General features: G+C 55.7%; 2 protein-coding genes across 6 annotated transcripts; both read right to left on the bottom strand.

Annotated features, from left to right (window-relative positions):
• Window positions 1-749: 749 nt before the first annotated feature.
• DNAAF3 (dynein axonemal assembly factor 3) lies at window positions 750-6,497 on the bottom strand. Its single transcript, XM_059153495.1, has 12 exons — window positions 6,413-6,497; window positions 6,226-6,314; window positions 5,817-5,959; window positions 5,358-5,451; window positions 3,896-4,053; window positions 3,436-3,618; window positions 3,155-3,280; window positions 2,928-3,050; window positions 2,643-2,772; window positions 1,909-2,023; window positions 1,690-1,764; window positions 750-1,605 (listed from the first exon to the last, which is right to left on the bottom strand). The coding sequence occupies exons 2-12, from the start codon at window positions 6,308-6,310 to the stop codon at window positions 1,266-1,268; spliced, it is 1,572 nt and encodes a 523-aa protein (XP_059009478.1). The 5' UTR covers window positions 6,311-6,314; window positions 6,413-6,497; the 3' UTR covers window positions 750-1,265.
• An 87-nt stretch (window positions 6,498-6,584) lies between these two features.
• On the bottom strand, window positions 6,585-16,946 carry SYT5 (synaptotagmin 5). Of its 5 annotated transcripts, XM_059153500.1 has the most exons (10): window positions 16,337-16,946; window positions 15,124-15,247; window positions 14,415-14,587; window positions 12,738-12,857; window positions 12,457-12,624; window positions 11,941-12,108; window positions 11,580-11,697; window positions 11,190-11,323; window positions 9,904-10,006; window positions 6,651-6,764 (listed from the first exon to the last, which is right to left on the bottom strand). In XM_059153500.1, the coding sequence occupies exons 2-9, from the start codon at window positions 15,200-15,202 to the stop codon at window positions 9,908-9,910; spliced, it is 1,059 nt and encodes a 352-aa protein (XP_059009483.1). In that variant the 5' UTR covers window positions 15,203-15,247; window positions 16,337-16,946; the 3' UTR covers window positions 6,651-6,764; window positions 9,904-9,907. The 5 variants fall into 5 exon arrangements, with proteins under 5 accessions (XP_059009482.1, XP_059009483.1, XP_059009479.1 ...); XM_059153499.1 differs by lacking the exon at window positions 9,904-10,006 and having other exon boundaries at window positions 6,585-6,764; XM_059153496.1 differs by lacking the exon at window positions 6,651-6,764 and having other exon boundaries at window positions 9,918-10,519.
• Between the last annotated feature and the right edge of the window lie 118 nt (window positions 16,947-17,064).

Below are 17,064 nucleotides of genomic sequence, written 5' to 3'. Positions count from 1 at the left end.
TGCTCAAGCTTCACTGAGGACACTGAGATAAGGGGCGTGGACTGAGACTAAATATACTGCTGCCACCTCCTCCCCCTGCCCAGGATGTGAGATAACCAGGCGCGTGAGAGGTGGGGTGGGCTGCTGTCCAGCTGGGTCACCCTTCCACCTTGGCGGCCTGGGAGCTCAAACCCAGCAGTGCAGACCCCCAGCCTCTTCTCTCTCCCTCAAACCCAGAAGTCCAGACCCCCAGCCCCTCCTCCCTCAGACCCAGGAGTCCAGACCCCCAGCCCCTCCTCCCTCAGACCCAGGAGTGCAGACCTCCAGCCTCTCCTCCTTCAGACCCAGGAGTCCAGGCCCCCAGCCCCCTCCTCCCTCCTCTGGACCCAGGAGTTCAGACCCCCAGCCCCTCTTCCCTCAGATCCAGGAGTCCAGGCCCCCAGTCCCTCTTCCCTCAGACTCAGGAGTTCAGACCCCAGCCCCCTCCTCCCTCAGACCCAGGAGTCCAGACCCCCAGCCCCTCCTCTCTCAGACCGAGGATTCCAGACCCCCAGCCCCTCCTCTTTCAAACCCAGGAGTCCAGACCCCCAGTCTCTTCCCTCAGACCCAGGAGTTCAGAATCTAGCCCCCTCCTCCCTCAGACCCAGGAGTCCAGACCCTCAGCTCCTCTTCCTTCAGACCCAGGAGTCTGAGCCTCATCCCCACATTGGACTGCAATATTCCTAAGAGCTATGGTCAGTTTCTGTATCCGAAACTTGTTAGCCACTCAATAAAATTTGTTGATTTATTTGAGGATCCAGGTATGGCCCAGACTCTCAGGCCACAACAGTTGGAGAAACAGTAAGGAGAAATTCACCTCTGGTTCAGTAGGAACTGGGTCTCTCCTGACCACTCTAGCTCATCCCGTGTCCTAGTCCTGGAGACAAGACTGAAGACCAGAAAGACACAGAGGCACACGAAGAAGAGGACCCCGCTCTCTTTACTGGGCTCCTGGGGGTGTTGAACAGCCCTGGAGAGCAATTCCCCCATCCCCAGTTAAAACAGGACCTTGGGGGACAAGGAGACCACACAGAGGGCCTGAGACTCAGGGCCCATCTCTGTAGGCGGTGTCTCAAGAGCAGAACATGTAACTCTAAAAGAACAATCTAGAATTCTAGGAACAGAACACAGAATCCCAGGACGATAATTTGAAATGCCAGCAACACCTCTGGAGCTGATAGAGACTGCTGAGAACAGAACTGAGTGTTCTAGAGGCGGGCTCAAATTCCAGGACCTGACTTTACAAGTCAGAGATGGGGACAGGGGTCAGACTCTCTGGTTGTGGAGTCTGACTCTGTGGGTAGAGCCAGAGACTCTGGGGGCCGCTTGAAGGGCTCAGGGGGTGGGGTCCCGCCTTCCAGAGCCTGGCTCAGGTCCTCAAGGGGCGGGGTTGGGACGTCAGGGAGCGGAGTCATGGAGTCCACAGCGGAGCCAGTGCCACAAGTGGAGTCTGGGGCCTTGTGGAAGCGCGCGAAGGTCTCCAAGGGCCTGGCCTGCGGCAGTAGGGTGAACCCAGCCGCCCGAGCGAGCTCCTCAACCCGGCTGGCAAACCCCTGCAGCTGCTCCTGCCGCAGGTCCACCAGGTATCTGAAACCAAGAAGGGGGCCGTTAGGGGTCCTGGCTTCCAGCCCTCAGCCTGGACGCTCCCTGCCCAGCCCTCCGCTGGCTCACCGCGCTAATTCCACCACCAGGCGTCCTCCAGGGGCCACGGTGGCCCCCAGATCTGGGCTAAGAAGATGCACCATCCTGCGCAGAGGGAAGGGAGGGCCGAGGCTGAGACTTCCAGGTCCTGAGAGAGGAGTGGGGCTGGGGGATCTGGCTGGGGGACTAAGGATCCTGGGTGTGAGGAGGAGGAGCTTGGGGAGTGAAGTCTGGGAACCTCTCTCTTACCCACAGGCCACATAGAGAAGCTGGAACCGTTCCTTGTAGCAGCTTTTGTGGTGAAGTGTCTGGGCAGAGCCGAGAGGCAGGAAGTGCACAGTGAAGAATTCCGGGGCAAGAGCAGCTGGGGAAGAACTGACAGAGTTAGGCCGACCCACAAAGCTTGGAGAAAATACTCCTTGACTGTCCTGAAGCCCTTTCTCATCCTTTCTCATAGATGGATTCCTGGAAAATTCTGGGAAGGGCAGCCCGGCAAGCAGCGTGGCAAGCAGACCCATTTTACAGAGTAGGCTGCTGAGACTCAAGAGAGGGAAAGAGTGGGTGGCCCATGGCCATACAGGGCATCCAGACACCAAGGAAGAGCCAGGTTGGGGGATGGTTACAAGGAGGCATGACCAGAATGGGGGGGGGGGGCCTCCAAAGGTGAGCTGGGACCCAGCACCTTGCTAGAATGCTCTGTCTTTTAGACTTCTGCAGGTAGGATTAGAATACAACTGTTGGAATTCAGAAAGATAACATGGTGTCAGGATTTAGGAAAGAGAGAAATACAGAGAAAGAAAAAGACAATGTCAGGAACAGGAGATCACTTGTTCAGACACTGGAAACCATATTGGTACGTGCTCGGACATGAAATACCTGAAGCCTGGGATGGAGGTCCGGGTCCCACTGTTGCCCGGAGGATGATGTGCCCTCTTTACCATTCAACTCCCATTTCAGGGGGGTGAGCTGATGCGGACGCTTACCGCGCTCTGGTCTTCCATCCTGGTCCTGGTGCACCTGCTCGGGGTTTCCCTGGGCAGTTCTTGGGCGCCCCCAGGCGGCCACCTCTCGGAACAGCTCTGTCACGTTGTGCTGCGTGATCTCACCGGCGGTCTGGGGAGAGGAGAGGCACAGCCCCCGTGACCCGGCAGGGCCTAGAGTACCCCACCCCTCCCCCGAATGCCCAGGCTAGCTCGGATTTCCGGACCGGGTTGAGAAAGTACAGAACAGCGGAATGTCCCCCAGCCCCAGCACCTCTGGTCACACACCTTGACTGGCTGTCCATTGCTGGTCCGCAGGAGGCTGTCATCATCTGCTTCAATGCCAAAGGCCACGAATGGACCCGTGGCGATGTCCCCCCAATACCCGCGCGCTGCGACACGCTCTCCGTGCTGGGGAAGAAGGGAGAGAAGAGGCAAGTGAGGTCAATGTTGGAGACCCCAGTTCCTGTGTCCCCGAAAAGGACGACTGGACAGGGTAGGGAGTGGACACGCACATGACTCAGGAGGCGACCTGACGCAAGGGTCCGGTTCGGCACGTGGTAGGCGCTGGAGTCTCTGAGCTCAAAGGCCACACCAGTGTCCCTCCAACGCCGGAATTCGCGAGTGTGGATGACTCGGGCCTGGGTAGGAGGACGAACAGAGGTCGAAGCAAATCTGGTATATGGGCCCCCGGCCCCTCCTCACTCAGACTCAGGAGTCCGGGCCCCCAGCCTCTCAGCCCCACCTCCTGCACATCCAGAAATGGGGCCTCCAGCCCCCTTCCCAGGGCCCTCACCCCGCGGTCGTGCAGCTTCATGTGCAAGTCCCAGTCGCTGACACCGCGCCGGGCGTCGTAACGGGAGCCCAGGTAGTGGCGCAGCCTGGAGTCCCAGAGGCGGCTCATGGGGAAGGCCTCGGACCCCTTCTCCCCGCCGGCCCAGAAGCGGAACACAGCCTCCAGGGCGTCGCGCTCGCGGAACTGCACGGCCGGCATGCGTGGGAAGAGAGCAAGGGAGAGGGGGCTGCAGGGAGAGCCGTTTCTCCCGCTCTTCCCTCCCTCCCGAGCCCGGGCGTGGGAACCGTTCTCCCATTTCTCAGATGAAGAAACTGCAGTTCAGCGAGTAGAAACCACCCCCAAGTCACATCCCACACTGGGAGCTGGGGAGCTAGGGCTCAAACTCCATCAGGGAAAACCCTTTGGGGCTGCCCATTTCCATTCTCCGCGTGGCCATTCGGATCCTGGGCGGTGACAGCACCTTGAGGGCGCCCAGGCTGAGCCAGGGCAGCTGCTCCGCCAGGCGGTCGGGCTCGGGAACCAGGTGCACCAGGCGCTTGGCCTGGGCGCGCACGAAGGCGGCCACCTGGGGACGCAGCAGCGCGTTCCCCCACACCTCCAGGAAGGTCTCGCTCCTCTCTGGGGGGTTGGGGAGAGAGGGGCGGATTAGTGGGGGGAGCAGCGGAGGGAAGCCAGAAACTGGACCCGTGTGGGTGACGCATACCCTCTTTATAGTAATCTTATGATGTCATAGTCATGTGAGCATAAGGGATACTGGCCAACTCCTCATCCACCCCTCAAACATGAATAACTTAAACCTAATCTAGGCATCCTTCTAGTCTTCCCCACCCTGCAGATGAGCCCAAACCTGAATTTCATGTTCAAATTTTCCTTGCCTTAAAAAAAGAAAAAGTTATATATAGATCGGGGTGGAAATGGAGATTTATGGGTGCTAAAATAGTACAGTGTTAAATTGTTCCATTTTAATCAGGAATCTTACAAGAGAACTATATACCTTTAGTTGTTAGAACATATACATCTGTATCAACGAATCTCTATCAATATGTAAATTGTTTCATTTAGTGGTTTGAGAATCTTAAAGTTATTTAAAGACAGAACCATATACCCTTAGTTAGATCTAGTTCCTTCAAAGGCTTTTACAAGGTGTGCTGTGAAGTGTGTGCCATGTATCCTGAGTGCTCTGGGATATTAAGGAAAAACTACCACCCACAATCGTGATAACAATAATCAGCACTAAGAGGTACTGAGTCTATAGCATAAGCCAGGAGCTGTGTGTTTTTTTGTTTTTGTTTTTGTTTTCCAATTGAATCCTCACAAGCACTCTATGGGAAAAGAACTTTTAGGATCTCCATTTTATCAATGTAGAAACAATGTAGGCCCAGAAAGCTGCAGATACTAGCCCCAGGTCACTTAGCAAGCAGAGCCAGAATTTGAACAGACTGTCTCAATCCAGACTCTCCTCAAGGTGCTAAGCCAAAGTCATTGTCACTGAGAAGTTGTCATCACTGCCTCCCTGCCCAGATCCTCCTCTTCCTTCCAGGGCTGCATTCTCAAGGCAGACCCTCTGGGATTTGTGCCTCTAACTGAGGACACTGAGGCCCGTGGAGAGGCTCTGTGAGGGACTGAGCTCCACCGAACCTTCCCCATATCTGGGAGACTCGCTACCTCTTAAGAAGTCCTTTGTTCTCCTTTGACCCTATGCTGTGTCAGGAGGTTTGGAATGCTTACCCTGAGTCATGCACGGGGCTGAGAATTTATGTGAATTTTTTCCTGGAATTCTCTCAGCGGCTCTAAGAGGTAGTATATTTTTGCACAGGTGGGAACAATGACCAGGACGTTTAACTGGACCATAGAAATGCCAGAACCCCTGTGGGCACAGGGAAGAGGCTGGCGGCCAGAATATACCAGGTTTTGCAACTCACCTTGCAACCCCATCTTCTCAGGTTCCTCCAAAGCTAGGCTGAAGATCAGTATGTGTCGAGCCACAGCTTCCAGATTATTCTCTAGCACATAGAACTGGAAAGACAGAGCAAAATGATTCTGAGATCAGTGTCCCTGGCTCCCAGGAGACCCAAGAATGGAAGACCTCAGCCTCCTCCCTCCACAGGGTCCAGGCATTCTGTACACTGGCCTCCTTCCTTCAAATAGGGGAGTACGGGCCCTCAGAACCCTCCTCCCCACCACTACTCAGGACACCCAGTCTTTAGGCTCTTCGTCCCACTTGAACCCAAAAGTCCACAACCCAGGAATTTGAGTCCCCAGCTTCTACCTCCCTTGGACCTAGCAGTCCAGGCCTCCAGTTCCCTTCTCCTCAAGGACTCAGGTATCTGGGCTTTCATCCTCATTCTCCTCCCTCCAACGACCCCAGAATCCCAGCTCACGTGTAACCTCCTGCGAGGCCAGAGCGCCGCCCGGGCCAGGGTCCGAAGCAGGTGCCGCCCATCCACGGAGCCCAGCAGCAGTACATCTAGCTCGGGGGTCCTGGGCTCTGCATCGCCCCGCAAGTCCGAGTCCACAGGAGGACCTGGCAAGATGGCACAGGCTGAAGTCTGTGGCCTGGAGAGCGCCCCCTGCAGCCTCCCCAGAACGATGGACTACAACTCCCAGCAAGACTCGCACTCCTGGCCTAGGTTCCTAAGGGAGCTGTGCCTCTAAGCATTCTGGGAATCGTAGTCCTCAGAGGCCACTTGGGCTGCCCAGTGAGGGGCGGCTCCACCGTTGGGAGCCTCGGAGAACGTTAGCGCGCCACCTGCCAGGATGGGTCAGATGCGGTCCTGGGTGGGGACTCACTCTCAGCCTGCAGGTCCAGCGCCGGGGACAGGCCCCACCAGGACACGTTGCCGAAGCCTGCGCCCGAGCCTGCCGGTGTGGTCATCGCCCTGCAGAACAGACGTCCTGAGAGTCCCAAACCACCGTTTCTGCGTCGCCCACCCATGCCCCTCTCACCGCTCCTCTCCTCCCTGGGACACTCCCTCACCTCTGTCTTTCCAAAGACTCCGGGACGCCCCTTCCCTCCCTCCCTGCTCCTTGCTGCGCCGCTGTTCCACACCCGCTACACACAACTGCCCGGAGCCCCCGTCCTTTTCGACCAGTCAACCAATGGGAGTACGCGGGTTGGCACAGGCGCGATAGACTGACCAATAGGAACGAGTGGGACCGGACAGCTACGAACTTTTGGCCAATGGGAGGGCTCGCGGGAGTGAAGGGCGTGTGGACGCGGTTGTCATGACGACGGCGAAGGAGAAGGGGCGGAGCTGGGGGTGTTGGGGGCGGGGCCTTGGACGATCCACTTTTCTGGGATGGGTAAGTCTGGGTCGACTCAAATTGACCTAGAAAGGAACAGAATCTTGATTAATTCAAATTAAAGTGACGTCGCCTAGACCTCTGGGTCCCCTTCCCACCTCACACCGTGGTTCTACCACCCAGGCGGGAAAAGCAGCGAAGGGCTGGGGCTAGCTAACACTGGCCCCTGGTTGTTCAAGTGTCAGTAATTTCGCGACCTGGTTGTTATGCACAGTCATTACTAAAAATTAAATTGTTTTACTAATTACTAAAATTAAATTCAAATTAAATGCATTACATTAAAATAAAGGTAATATACACTCAAAACTCATTACTTCTTATTTTACTATACTTTCCTGTTGTTGATGGTCTTAAGGTTTTTTACATTAATTGTTGTACACAAATGAAGGAAATAATATTTTAACGCAATAGTTTAAAAAGTCAAACTGGCACACTATGACCACTGACTGTCTACTTTTCTAAATAAAATTTTATGAGAATCAGGGCCAGGATTACGGTGAAGCAGAGCGGTCCAAGTGCAGAGTCAGATGCCATCTTTAAAATTTTTATATTTTATGCGTCATGGATCTCTCTTTGTGTGTGTGTTAATTTTGATTCTTATTGTATTAAAATACTATTTATCTTGATGACTGGTGGTTTAGATTGTCATCAGCTTCACCTTAAATTTTGGGACCTTCATCCTGACCCTGGGAAATACTATATTACTATATGAGAGCATACTAATAGGTATCTCCTCTCGACTCCATATTCAGTGACCACATTGGTGGCTTGAAATTAGCCACATTGTGAGTATTTACACAACGGAAATAGACTATGCAGCAGGGCTCCAGAAAATGGGTAAGGGCACATTCATGGGAGGCACACCAAGTTCTCTCTGGCTTCTGCGTCTGAATTCTTTGTGTCATCCCCTCTGCTCCTCCAATTTCTGCTCTTCTGCCCTCACCCCCCACCTCCCTCCACTGCCCCTGGAAATGTCCAAGTCCAGCAGGGGGATCTCCTGCCTTCCCAGCAGAATGGCCACTGCAATCTACACCCTGTGACTCCCATCACTTCATATCCAGACCAGATGGCAGGATCCTGGAGAATGTGGCTTTTGGTGTCAGATAAGCCTGGCTTTCTGTCTTGCCTTCACCTGCTGGCTGAGAGACCTTGACCAGGTGACTTAACCTGTCTTCGAGGTCTATAAGGGCAGGGACTTGAGTGAGTATCTCCTCCAGCTACGCAACCTGAGACGAGTCAGTCACCCTTTCTGGGCCTCGGTTTTCAGCTCTGTAAATTGGGAAATTGGGAATAGTAACGTGCGGCTGGCAGTGAGTGGTGTGATGGACTGAAGGGGGCCATCCCCCTTCTGAGGACAGCTGTGGGCACTGGGGAGCGAAGATGAGGTTTCAGCACAGCCTGCAGGACTCACTGGCCTGCTGGCTCTCTTGAGAACACACCAAGTCTGCAACTTAGGGTGCCTTCTGCCTGGAACTCTCTTTGCCTTCATCTTTGCTTATTTTTATTGTAGTAAAATACACACAACATAAAGTTTAATAACATTTGCTATATTGACAATGTTGGGCAACCATCACCATTGTCTAGTTGCAGAACTTTCTTGTCATTCCCTAAGGACATCCTGTAGTCATTAATCAGTCACTCTCCATTTCTCTCTCTCTCCCTAGTCTTGCAAACCACAGATCGGCTTTTCTTCCCTCTATGGATTTGCCTATTTTGTATATTTCACACAGATGAAATCATACAATATGTGGCCTTTTGCATCTGGCTTCTTTCACTTACAATCATGCTTTCAAGTTTCATCATGTTGTAGCATGAATCAGTATAAACTTTCCTTTTTATGACTGAATAATATTCCATTGTGTTTCCTGCTCATCTTAGACAGCCTCATTCCTTCTTCTCCTTCAAAGCACAGCTCAAAATCACCTCTTTAGGAAAGCTGGCCCTGACTGCCCTTTCTAAATGATCTCAGCTCTCACTAGCTTACTGCCCAGTATGGACCACCATTTGCAATGATTTTATTCTTCTCATTTGTCTGCTCTCTTGTTGAGACACAGAATCAGGGACCCCAATGTCATCATAACACAGAACAGAATTCGATCCCAGGAATTACAGATGGATTTCCTGGCTGTACGATCCTAGCCAGGTCATGTTACTTCTCAGCACAGTTTCCTTATTTGTCAACTGGGAATAACTATCATGTCTATTTCATGGGGTGGTTGTGAGGATCATTGTTAGCAGGAGTAGCAGAAATAGTAATAATAGTGATACCTTATGATGTTCTCATAAAAATGTCCCCTCACTCACTCACATAGGAGAAATGAACAGATCCCTTTGAAGAAATTTGTTAAATCACATAGATATTACAATCGGTGTAACTGATCAGATTTCCCTTTTCCCATTGGCTACCAGGAAGCTTAGTGCAAGTTAATGCTCTGCCCTTTCTTTAGTACATGGGGGAACCTTTTGCCTCATTTTCCACTTAATCTCCAGATCAGAGAGCTCTCTTGCCAAATTTCAAAGACCTTTGTCTACCACCTGAAATCCTGTCTGGAATGAGAGGAGGGAGGAGCAATGAAATGATCGTCTTTCCTAGACACAGATTAGGAGACAGAATTTGTTGAGGGAAGGAAGAGGTGCAACCATTGGCTTTTCCCTGCGTACCTCTGTCCTTTCTCCCAGTCTCTGGGGATCTCATTCCCAGACTCTACATATCTACTTTGTTTCTAAATGACAGTAAGTCGCTTGGGGAAAATTCTGGATCTGCATCAACTTGGGGTTCCAGCATCCAACAGAAGTTGCCACCCTGAAGACCTCAGGGAAAGTAGAATGGATGAATGATGGAAGAAAGAAGGGAAGGGAGGGAAATATGGGTATGAAAATCTATGGAAGTCACGGATGCAGGAGCAAATTAAAATCATGAGTAAGTGATTCTCATGGACTCTTCACAGCAAACATACAGGAGGTATTGTTCCGACCACAATATTTTCAGAAGAAAACACCCAGGTTCGGAGGGGTGTGTGAACGAAAAAGTGAACACGTGGATGGGGGGGTGGATGGGTCAGTTTCCCTCAGTGTATCCGCAGGATGGGCAGCCCTATCCTTGCCCTTAGGTGATCCCACCCTCTTGCCCCCCACCCCACCCTGCCCACCCCCACCAGTAAGCACCAGGTCAGGTCGCCAAAGTTGCTGAGTATTTATTTGGTCCCAGGAGCAGTGCAGGAGTCCGACTAGGGACAGGAGCAGGTGATCCTGTGCAGGAAGAGGGGTGCTGGGAGCGAAGGGAGAAGAAGGCAGGGTCACTGATTGTCAAAGCAGAGAGTGGGAGCAGGGGTTGGGGGAGGCCAGATTGCTCTCCTCCCCCAGGGGTCCCTGGGGCTTCTGGATGTGTGCTGGTGGGAGAGCTGGCAAGTCACCATGATTGGCATAATGGGAGATGGGAAAGCAGGAATGGGAAGGGTTGGTGTGGGGTGGGGGTGGTTAGGGGTCAGAGAAAGCTTAAAGGTGGGCCTGGGTGTGGTTTTGGCCAGGAGTCTGAGGTCAGGGGCCGAGTCCAGGCTTGGCAAGGGGCTTGAGGTGGGGATCAGGGAGCAGGCAGTGGCCTCACTCGGTCAGGGGGCCTCAGCGAGTGCCACTGGGCAATGGGCCGCCGGGGGTTGGCCAGCATGTCTGCCCAGTGCCGCAGGCCAGCTCCCCCCACCGCTGCCCCGACAGCCACCCTCCCAATGGCCTCATTCTTGCCCAGCTTGTCATAGTCCAGCACAGTCAGCTCCACCTGGACCTTCTGGAGACAGGAAGAGCAGGGGGGAAGAGAGACAGGAGTGTTCGAGAAGGAGGCAAGGCAAGGAGGGGATCCCGTGTCATTGCCAAAGAGACCCTCTCCCTAGCAGCCAGAGGTCTAGGGGGACTTGCTAGCACCCTGCGCTAAGGCCTCTCAGGGGACTCCAACAGTGCCGGGGGTGGGAGTGGACAGAGGAGACCGACTCTGTTAGAGGGCTGCTCTGGAGTCTTTCTTCCTCCGTGATCCGATTTCAAAGGAGATGAACCCTCAGGACCCGGTTGGTAAGGGATTGTTAGGGGCTTCCTTAGAGACTAGCCTCCTACGGAGGGCAAACCGTCAGGACTCTGAAATGGGAGGAGGGGTCAGGCCTGAGTCCTGGCTGGGCCCTCTTCCTTAAGAGTTGTGGGAAATCTTTCCCTTAGTACCCATAGTTCCTGAGCGGGACAGCCGGGGTCTTGCTTGGGGGCGGAACATCCTGATCTTGCTTGGGGGCGGGGCGCCCGGGTCCTCACAAGAGGAAACTGACTTTGGAAACACAACCTCAGGGCCCCAGGACCTGGGTTCGAATGGCTGAGATGGGTTCTTCCTCCCCCTAGCAACAGGGGCTTTTAAAGGCCTGGGACCGTGTGGGGAGGGCTGCTCTGACAGGGGCTTTGGGTAGGTCCGAGCTCACCTGCACCTGGTCACAGGGCACCTCGAAACTGAAGGCCTCGTTGTAATAAGGGTTCAGAGTGTTCTTCTTGATGGTCGTTTTCTTCTTCCGCACCTTCTTGCCGCCCTGCAGCAGGTGGACCTTGACGTACGGATCTGGGCGGAGAAAGGAGTCTTAGAGGCCCCGACTGGCCAGTGCAGGGCTCATGTTGAAGAGGTGCTTCTTCGGAAGAGCACAGAGACACCCTGTGTACCCTGAAGGCTCTCTCCATGTCCACAGCAAACCTACACTTCCCAGGCAGTCCGGGCCCCTCTCCACCAGGGACGCTCGGGACTCAGAAACTGCGAGAAGCTTTGCTCCAGAGCCTCCCTCTCCACCCCCGGCCGCACTATTTGCTTGCTCGCCACACACCTGAGAGTCCTCCCACGTCCATCTTCTTCAGGTTCTTAGCCTCCAGGACGATGACTGTGAGCTTCCCGGCCGTGGGGACGTAGCGGAGGGAGAAGCAGATGTCACCGAGTTTCTCCTGCTGGAAGACAGAGAGGGACCCCTCGCCAGAGCCCCAGCTTCACATCCATTCCCTCTCGGGCCTTTCTTCCCCACCCCCCGCCTTAGAATGGAGTGGTCCAGTGACGACCACAGCGGTGCACCCCAAGGAGGGGAGCCGCAGTTGCAAGGGCTGGAGCCCTGAGAGTCCAAGAAGCCTGTGATCTGATTGGTACGGGCGCGCGGTGGGCGGGCCCAGCGTGGGGTCGTGGCCCCGTATGCTCACCTCCTCCCGCGGAGCAGCCTGCAGCTCGCGCCAGGCCAGCACTGGCCGCCCCAGGTCCACTGAGCTCATGGGGACCCGCACCTCCCCAATGGCATCGTTGCGGGAGAAGCGATCAAAGTCGTACACCGCCATGACCAGTACCCTGCCTCCCAGCTCCACGTAGGGGACCTAGATGAGGGGCCACCGGGAAGAGAACACAAGGCGGAGAGTGGTAAGTCAGAGAGACCAGAAGTGCGGCACAGCGCACATCCAGGTAGAAGGCGACGACTCGGGCAGCAAGGGTCCAGGGGAACAGCTGTGCGGAAGTCTCTGGAACCCAAATGGCACAAAGCAACAGCCCAGAGGTCAGCAGCGCCCCACGGGGACAATCCAGGGTCTGGTGTGATAGTCCCCAGAGCTGGAGGCTGCTACCTGAGCTGTGGGCTGGCTCCAGAAAAAGTTGAAGGGGTCGCTCCCCAGTGTTCCAGGGACGGGAGGCAGGTTACCAAGCCTAGGGCACAGAGGCCAGGAGCTCACCTTGAAGGCAAAGTTCTCCCCAAAGTGTGGGTTCAGCGTCTGCCGATGCACCTTGGTCTCATGCCGCCTCCTCTTGTCTGGCAGCAGGTAGACCCGCACGTAGGGGTCGGAGGAGCCCCCCAGGTCCAAGGCTGCCAATCCCTCAGCTTGAACGATGCCCACCAGCAGCTGAAAGGTGATAAGAGGACTCTAGTCTTAGCTTCCTTCTTGGGGCCTCCTCTATAAAGGGGCTAGAACCCTCGGACCCTCCCCTCCACACCACCCCCATCCTCCACACCCACCTGGCCGCTCTGGAAATCATAATCCAGTGAGTACTGCAGTCGTCCGAGCTCATGCTTCTCAGCCACCTGCGACCCTGGCCCAGATGGTGCTGGCTCCAGCTCCTCCACTTCTGGCTGCACCTTAGGGGGCCAGGAGCAAGGGCAGGTGAACTCTTCCCCTGACCCAGAAGCCAAGGGAGACTCACTGATCCCTGAGCACTTGCTGGCTAAGCAGAGTCAGAGTTTGATTAGTGATGTCTGCCACAGGCAAGCACTAGTCATAGTAACAGAGAGGCTTTATTTAGTCAAAATTTGATTAATGATGTCTGCTATGGGGGAGAACAGACAGGGTGACACACGCAGTGTGCTTGTCATGCCTAGACAAGAAAAGCAGGTGCTCATAGCACCTTGTTGCCTACAAGAAGGATGCAGAAGATTTATTTCACATGCAAATGGAGGTACTGGGGTTGTTGTCCAAACTGACATGTTGACTAGTGTTCTCACCACAGAAAATCACAGAGGAGGAATAGTGTCTTTACCCTGTATTTGCCATTCTAAGCTAGAACACTCCTTAATCTAAGCCAGCCATTTTCAAAATTCAACGCAAATCAGAATTCCCCTGAGAAATGTGGTAAAATGCCTTCACTTCAGATTGATTCGATAGGTCTGGGGCAAGACCCAGAATTCGTGTTTCCACAAGAACCTGAGGTGAGTCTGACGCAGGTGGTCTTTAGATGTTGATGGCTTGAGGGACAGGGATGGAGGCTGGGCACCAGGACCCTAAAGGTCCTGCCTTATGGATGATCATGACAACAGCTATTTGTTGACAAGGGAGGAGAGGAAATACTAGTTACAGACCACACACCTGAGGCTCAGAGAGGGACTGTGAATTCTCCCAGGTCACAGAGCTGGGGAGTGGTTCCTCTGGGTTGGGAACCTGGGACTTCCTGGCTCCCAGGTGAGCACTGTTCCACTCTGCACTCAGACCTTGACACCCATAAGCTGTCATCTACCACTCCGGTGACCTCTGCCAACTCATGTTTCTTTCACTCTCTTGGGACTGCCACACCAGCCTCCTCCCTGGCCTCCTTGCCCCAAATCTGTCCTCCTCCTGGGTTCCAGAGGATTCATTCCAACACCCATATGACCCTATTCCTTGGCTGCACATGAATCTTCTGTGGTTCCCAATTGCGCACGTGACATGTGTACAACTGAGCTCCTCAGACACCCACTCTGGAGGGCAGCCTATTTGCCATCTGTGCCCCAGCTATTGTGAAATGCCTCAGGGTCTGGATTCCAGACCTTGAGCTACAATGTCCTCCTCTCTGTCCTGGGCGAACTCTGAGTGTTATTTGGGTCTCAGCACAGAAGACATCTCTACTGGGAAGCATCCTTGGACTGTCCAGGCTATCAGATGGTTTTTCTGTACCCACATACGCTCTGGGAGCTCCCATCACAGGGCACATACCACCCTGTGTTGTGAATGTCTGTGTGAGGGTCTGACTTCACCACCAGAGTGGTTCTCAGGAACAGGGACTCAATCTAGCCTATCTCCAGATCCCCAGGGTCCAGGTCAGGGCTAAACACCCACAGAGATGAGCCAGTAAGGTGGGCATGGGAGGGAAGAAAGTGGGGACTGAGGCTGCTGGGCCAATGGTGCAGGACAGAGTAGGGCCGAGGGGCTGGGCCAGGCCACACCTTGTCTATGTAACTCCTGCCCAGCTCCTTCACTTCCTGAAGGTGGACCTGGGCTTGGGCCTGGCTCTTCTTGCCCAACCGCCTCCGACAACGCTTCCGGTAGACACAGAAACAGCAGCCGAACACGAGGAGGCCTGAGACCAGAACGATTGCGGCCAGGGCCCAGAGGGGTACTGCAGAGGACGTGGAGACAACACTCATTGAGGCCATAAGAAGCAAGCTGGCTGATTCAGTCCGAATTACACGCGGAAGCTGGAATCCTGGCCTTGTTTTCCCTCGGCCAGGTCTACTCCGTTTTGTCGCCCGTTCTTCTTCCCACTGCTCTCACCTATAATGTGATCTGATGCCCTATTCTAGCCTGACACCATCCAGACTGTCTAGCCTGTTAATTCCACATCCCCTTCCACCCCCGTTTCTGCTCAACCCCTGACGGGTGTAGAAGTCATGCCCCTCCCCCAGCCTCAGTTTCCCTGTCTTTAAAAGAAGACAGAGGTGGACCTTCCAATTCACAGTCCCAAGAGCCCACTCCATTCCACACTCTTTGATCTGGTTCTCGTTCCGTTTCCATTTCACTTCATGTCAAGTCCAGGATTCCGACTACAGTGCCACCCGGATTTTCCCGCCCACCCGCCGAGTACACCTGTCCAAACCACGCCCGTGGGAATCCCAGTCGAGCTTTCCCTCCGCCCTGGCCCCGAGGCTCGCTCACCCGGGGCAGGGCCGATGCGACTCGAGTCAGGAGGCGCGTCGGGCGCTGGAGGCTCTGGGGTTGGAGGCTCCGAGAACATGACGGCGGGGTCTTACGGTCCTTTCTGCGGAGACACCCAAGAGCCCTAGCCCCCCACGCCCACCCCGTGCATTCATTGAAGCCTCCAAACAACGACGAACTCCAATTCCCATCGGCACCCTGGGCGACCGACCACATAGGACACAACCAGCAGCCGCGAGGCATGCTGGGAGTTGTAGTGTCAGCCTCCCCGCGATGGAGGACGCGCGCCAGGAGTGGGTTCCAGGACCTAGGTCCATCCCACAGGGACGCCCCCGCCCTCCAAGGCCGGAATGCCCTCCAAAGCAGGAATCCCTCCGACTTCTATCCCTTCCGTGCCCGTCCCCGCGGGCCTGAACCGGAAATGGGCCAAGGCGGGCGTAGGAACCGGGACCCTGGGTTGCCCCGAGCGACGGGCGGCAGGTTCGGGCGGGGCGGGAGCTACGAGGGGTTGCCCTGGCAACGGGCTGTTGGCAAGACAACGGGCGAGGCTGACGTACAGATGCAGAGTCCAGGCGCCGCAGGCTCGCTCCTCGCCGGGTCAGGACCCCAGCCCCTGACCCCGCGCAGAGCGAGCGTGGGGAAAGGGCGGCCTCGCGCGTCGGTGCACGCCCCCTCGGCTGGCTCCTCCCTGCACATCTGGCCCTTGGGGCGGTGACTCGGGCTCCCCGCCCTCTCCCGCCAGGGCCGAGGGCTCCCTGGTGCCACAGCCCGGGTGGGGTTGGGAGGGGGTGTGGGGTGGGGGCGCACATCCTTCCCGGCCTGCTGTCTCTCCCGCGCATCCCGAGCTCTGTCTTCACACCTGGCCTCGTGACCGCCTCGGGCTCCGCACTTCTCTCTCCACTCCCTATTTCTGTCCATTCCCCCACCCGGCTCTCGCCGCAACCGGGTCTGTGTCTCTCTTGTCCTCGGCCTGTGGTCTGGTCTGTGACTCCAGGGGTCTCCCAGTCTCGCCGCCTGCCTGCTCCGCCCTGCCTCTGCTCTTTGTCTCCACACCTGTCTCTAAATCCCGATCTCTCCATTTCAGGCTCCAGTCCTCCCACTTCCTCGGTCGGTCCCTCCCCAGTGCCCTCCCGCCCCCACCCCGCACACGCCCCGTCTCTCTAGGGATGGGAATGAGGAGGGGGCTTAGGGCGGGCGTCCCAGAGGCTCCTACCTGCTCGGCGGCTGGACTGGACCCTCGCAGGAGACACCGAGGCGCCGGCCCCTCCCGGACCCCGCCCCCGCACGCGGGCGGGTGGCGCTGTCCTCGGTGCTGATCGCCCCGCTCAGTGGGGTGGGGGCGCGGCAGAGCGGAGCCGGCTAGTGAGTGCGGGTGTGTGTGTGTGTGTGTGTGTGTGTGCGCGCGCGCGCGTGCGTGTTAGGTCCGGGGTACAGGGAGAGCCTCGTCCCGCCCCCAGCCAGGAACCACTAGGGTGCCCACGGATATTTATCCTGGTCCCCGAGGATTTTCTGCTTTCTGATCCAGCTGTCTGGCGTCCAGGCCACCTCTCCCCACCTGGGCCCCCACCCCCACCAGTATACCCAGTCCAAGGACTCTGGAGCCTCCCTCCGGAGACCCAAGTAGTCAGATATCCAGCCGGAAAGTCTCCAGTGAATACTCCCCAGACCTCCCCCTACCCTCTAGGTTTCCTAGCACCAGGCCCAGGAAGCAAGACCCTATGCGCCTAGCTTCAGCAAATGGCGTCCGCACTGCCCAGACCCTGGACATAAGTGTGGACCTCCAACCCTCTCTGAGAGACTGGACCATCCAAACACTTTTTTGGGGGGATGCCAAATTGTGGGTCCCTCTGGCTTCTCTCCCAGGACATTAGCCTCAGGACCTGAACATCAGGAATCCAGCCCTTCTCCCACCCCAGACCCAGAAATCCACTATAGCAAGCG

The sequence above is a fragment of the Mustela lutreola genome, chromosome 16, assembly GCF_030435805.1.
Source record: "Mustela lutreola isolate mMusLut2 chromosome 16, mMusLut2.pri, whole genome shotgun sequence".
Taxonomy (NCBI): Eukaryota; Metazoa; Chordata; class Mammalia; order Carnivora; family Mustelidae; genus Mustela; species Mustela lutreola.
The sequence above is the reverse complement of the archived record's forward strand: the minus strand, read 5'-3'. Positions and strand labels throughout refer to the sequence as shown.

Excerpts from the sequence above, each read along its gene's own strand:
- DNAAF3 (XM_059153495.1), bottom strand. The coding sequence starts at position 6,310 with ATGACCACACCGGCAGGCTCGGGCGCAGGCTTCGGCAACGTGTCCTGG. Across the intron at positions 3,051-3,154 it reads CAGGTCGCCTCCTGAGTCAT|CACGGAGAGCGTGTCGCAGC; the intron begins GTGCGTGTCCAC and ends CTTCTTCCCCAG. Across the intron at positions 1,765-1,908 it reads CTTCTCTATGTGGCCTGTGG|GATGGTGCATCTTCTTAGCC; the intron begins GTAAGAGAGAGG and ends CCCTCTGCGCAG.
- SYT5 (XM_059153496.1), bottom strand. The coding sequence starts at position 15,202 with ATGTTCTCGGAGCCTCCAACCCCAGAGCCTCCAGCGCCCGACGCGCCT. Across the intron at positions 12,858-14,414 it reads GCAGGAGTTACATAGACAAG|GTGCAGCCAGAAGTGGAGGA; the intron begins GTGTGGCCTGGC and ends TGGCCCCCTAAG. Across the intron at positions 11,324-11,579 it reads GGACGTGGGAGGACTCTCAG|ATCCGTACGTCAAGGTCCAC; the intron begins GTGTGTGGCGAG and ends TTCTCCGCCCAG.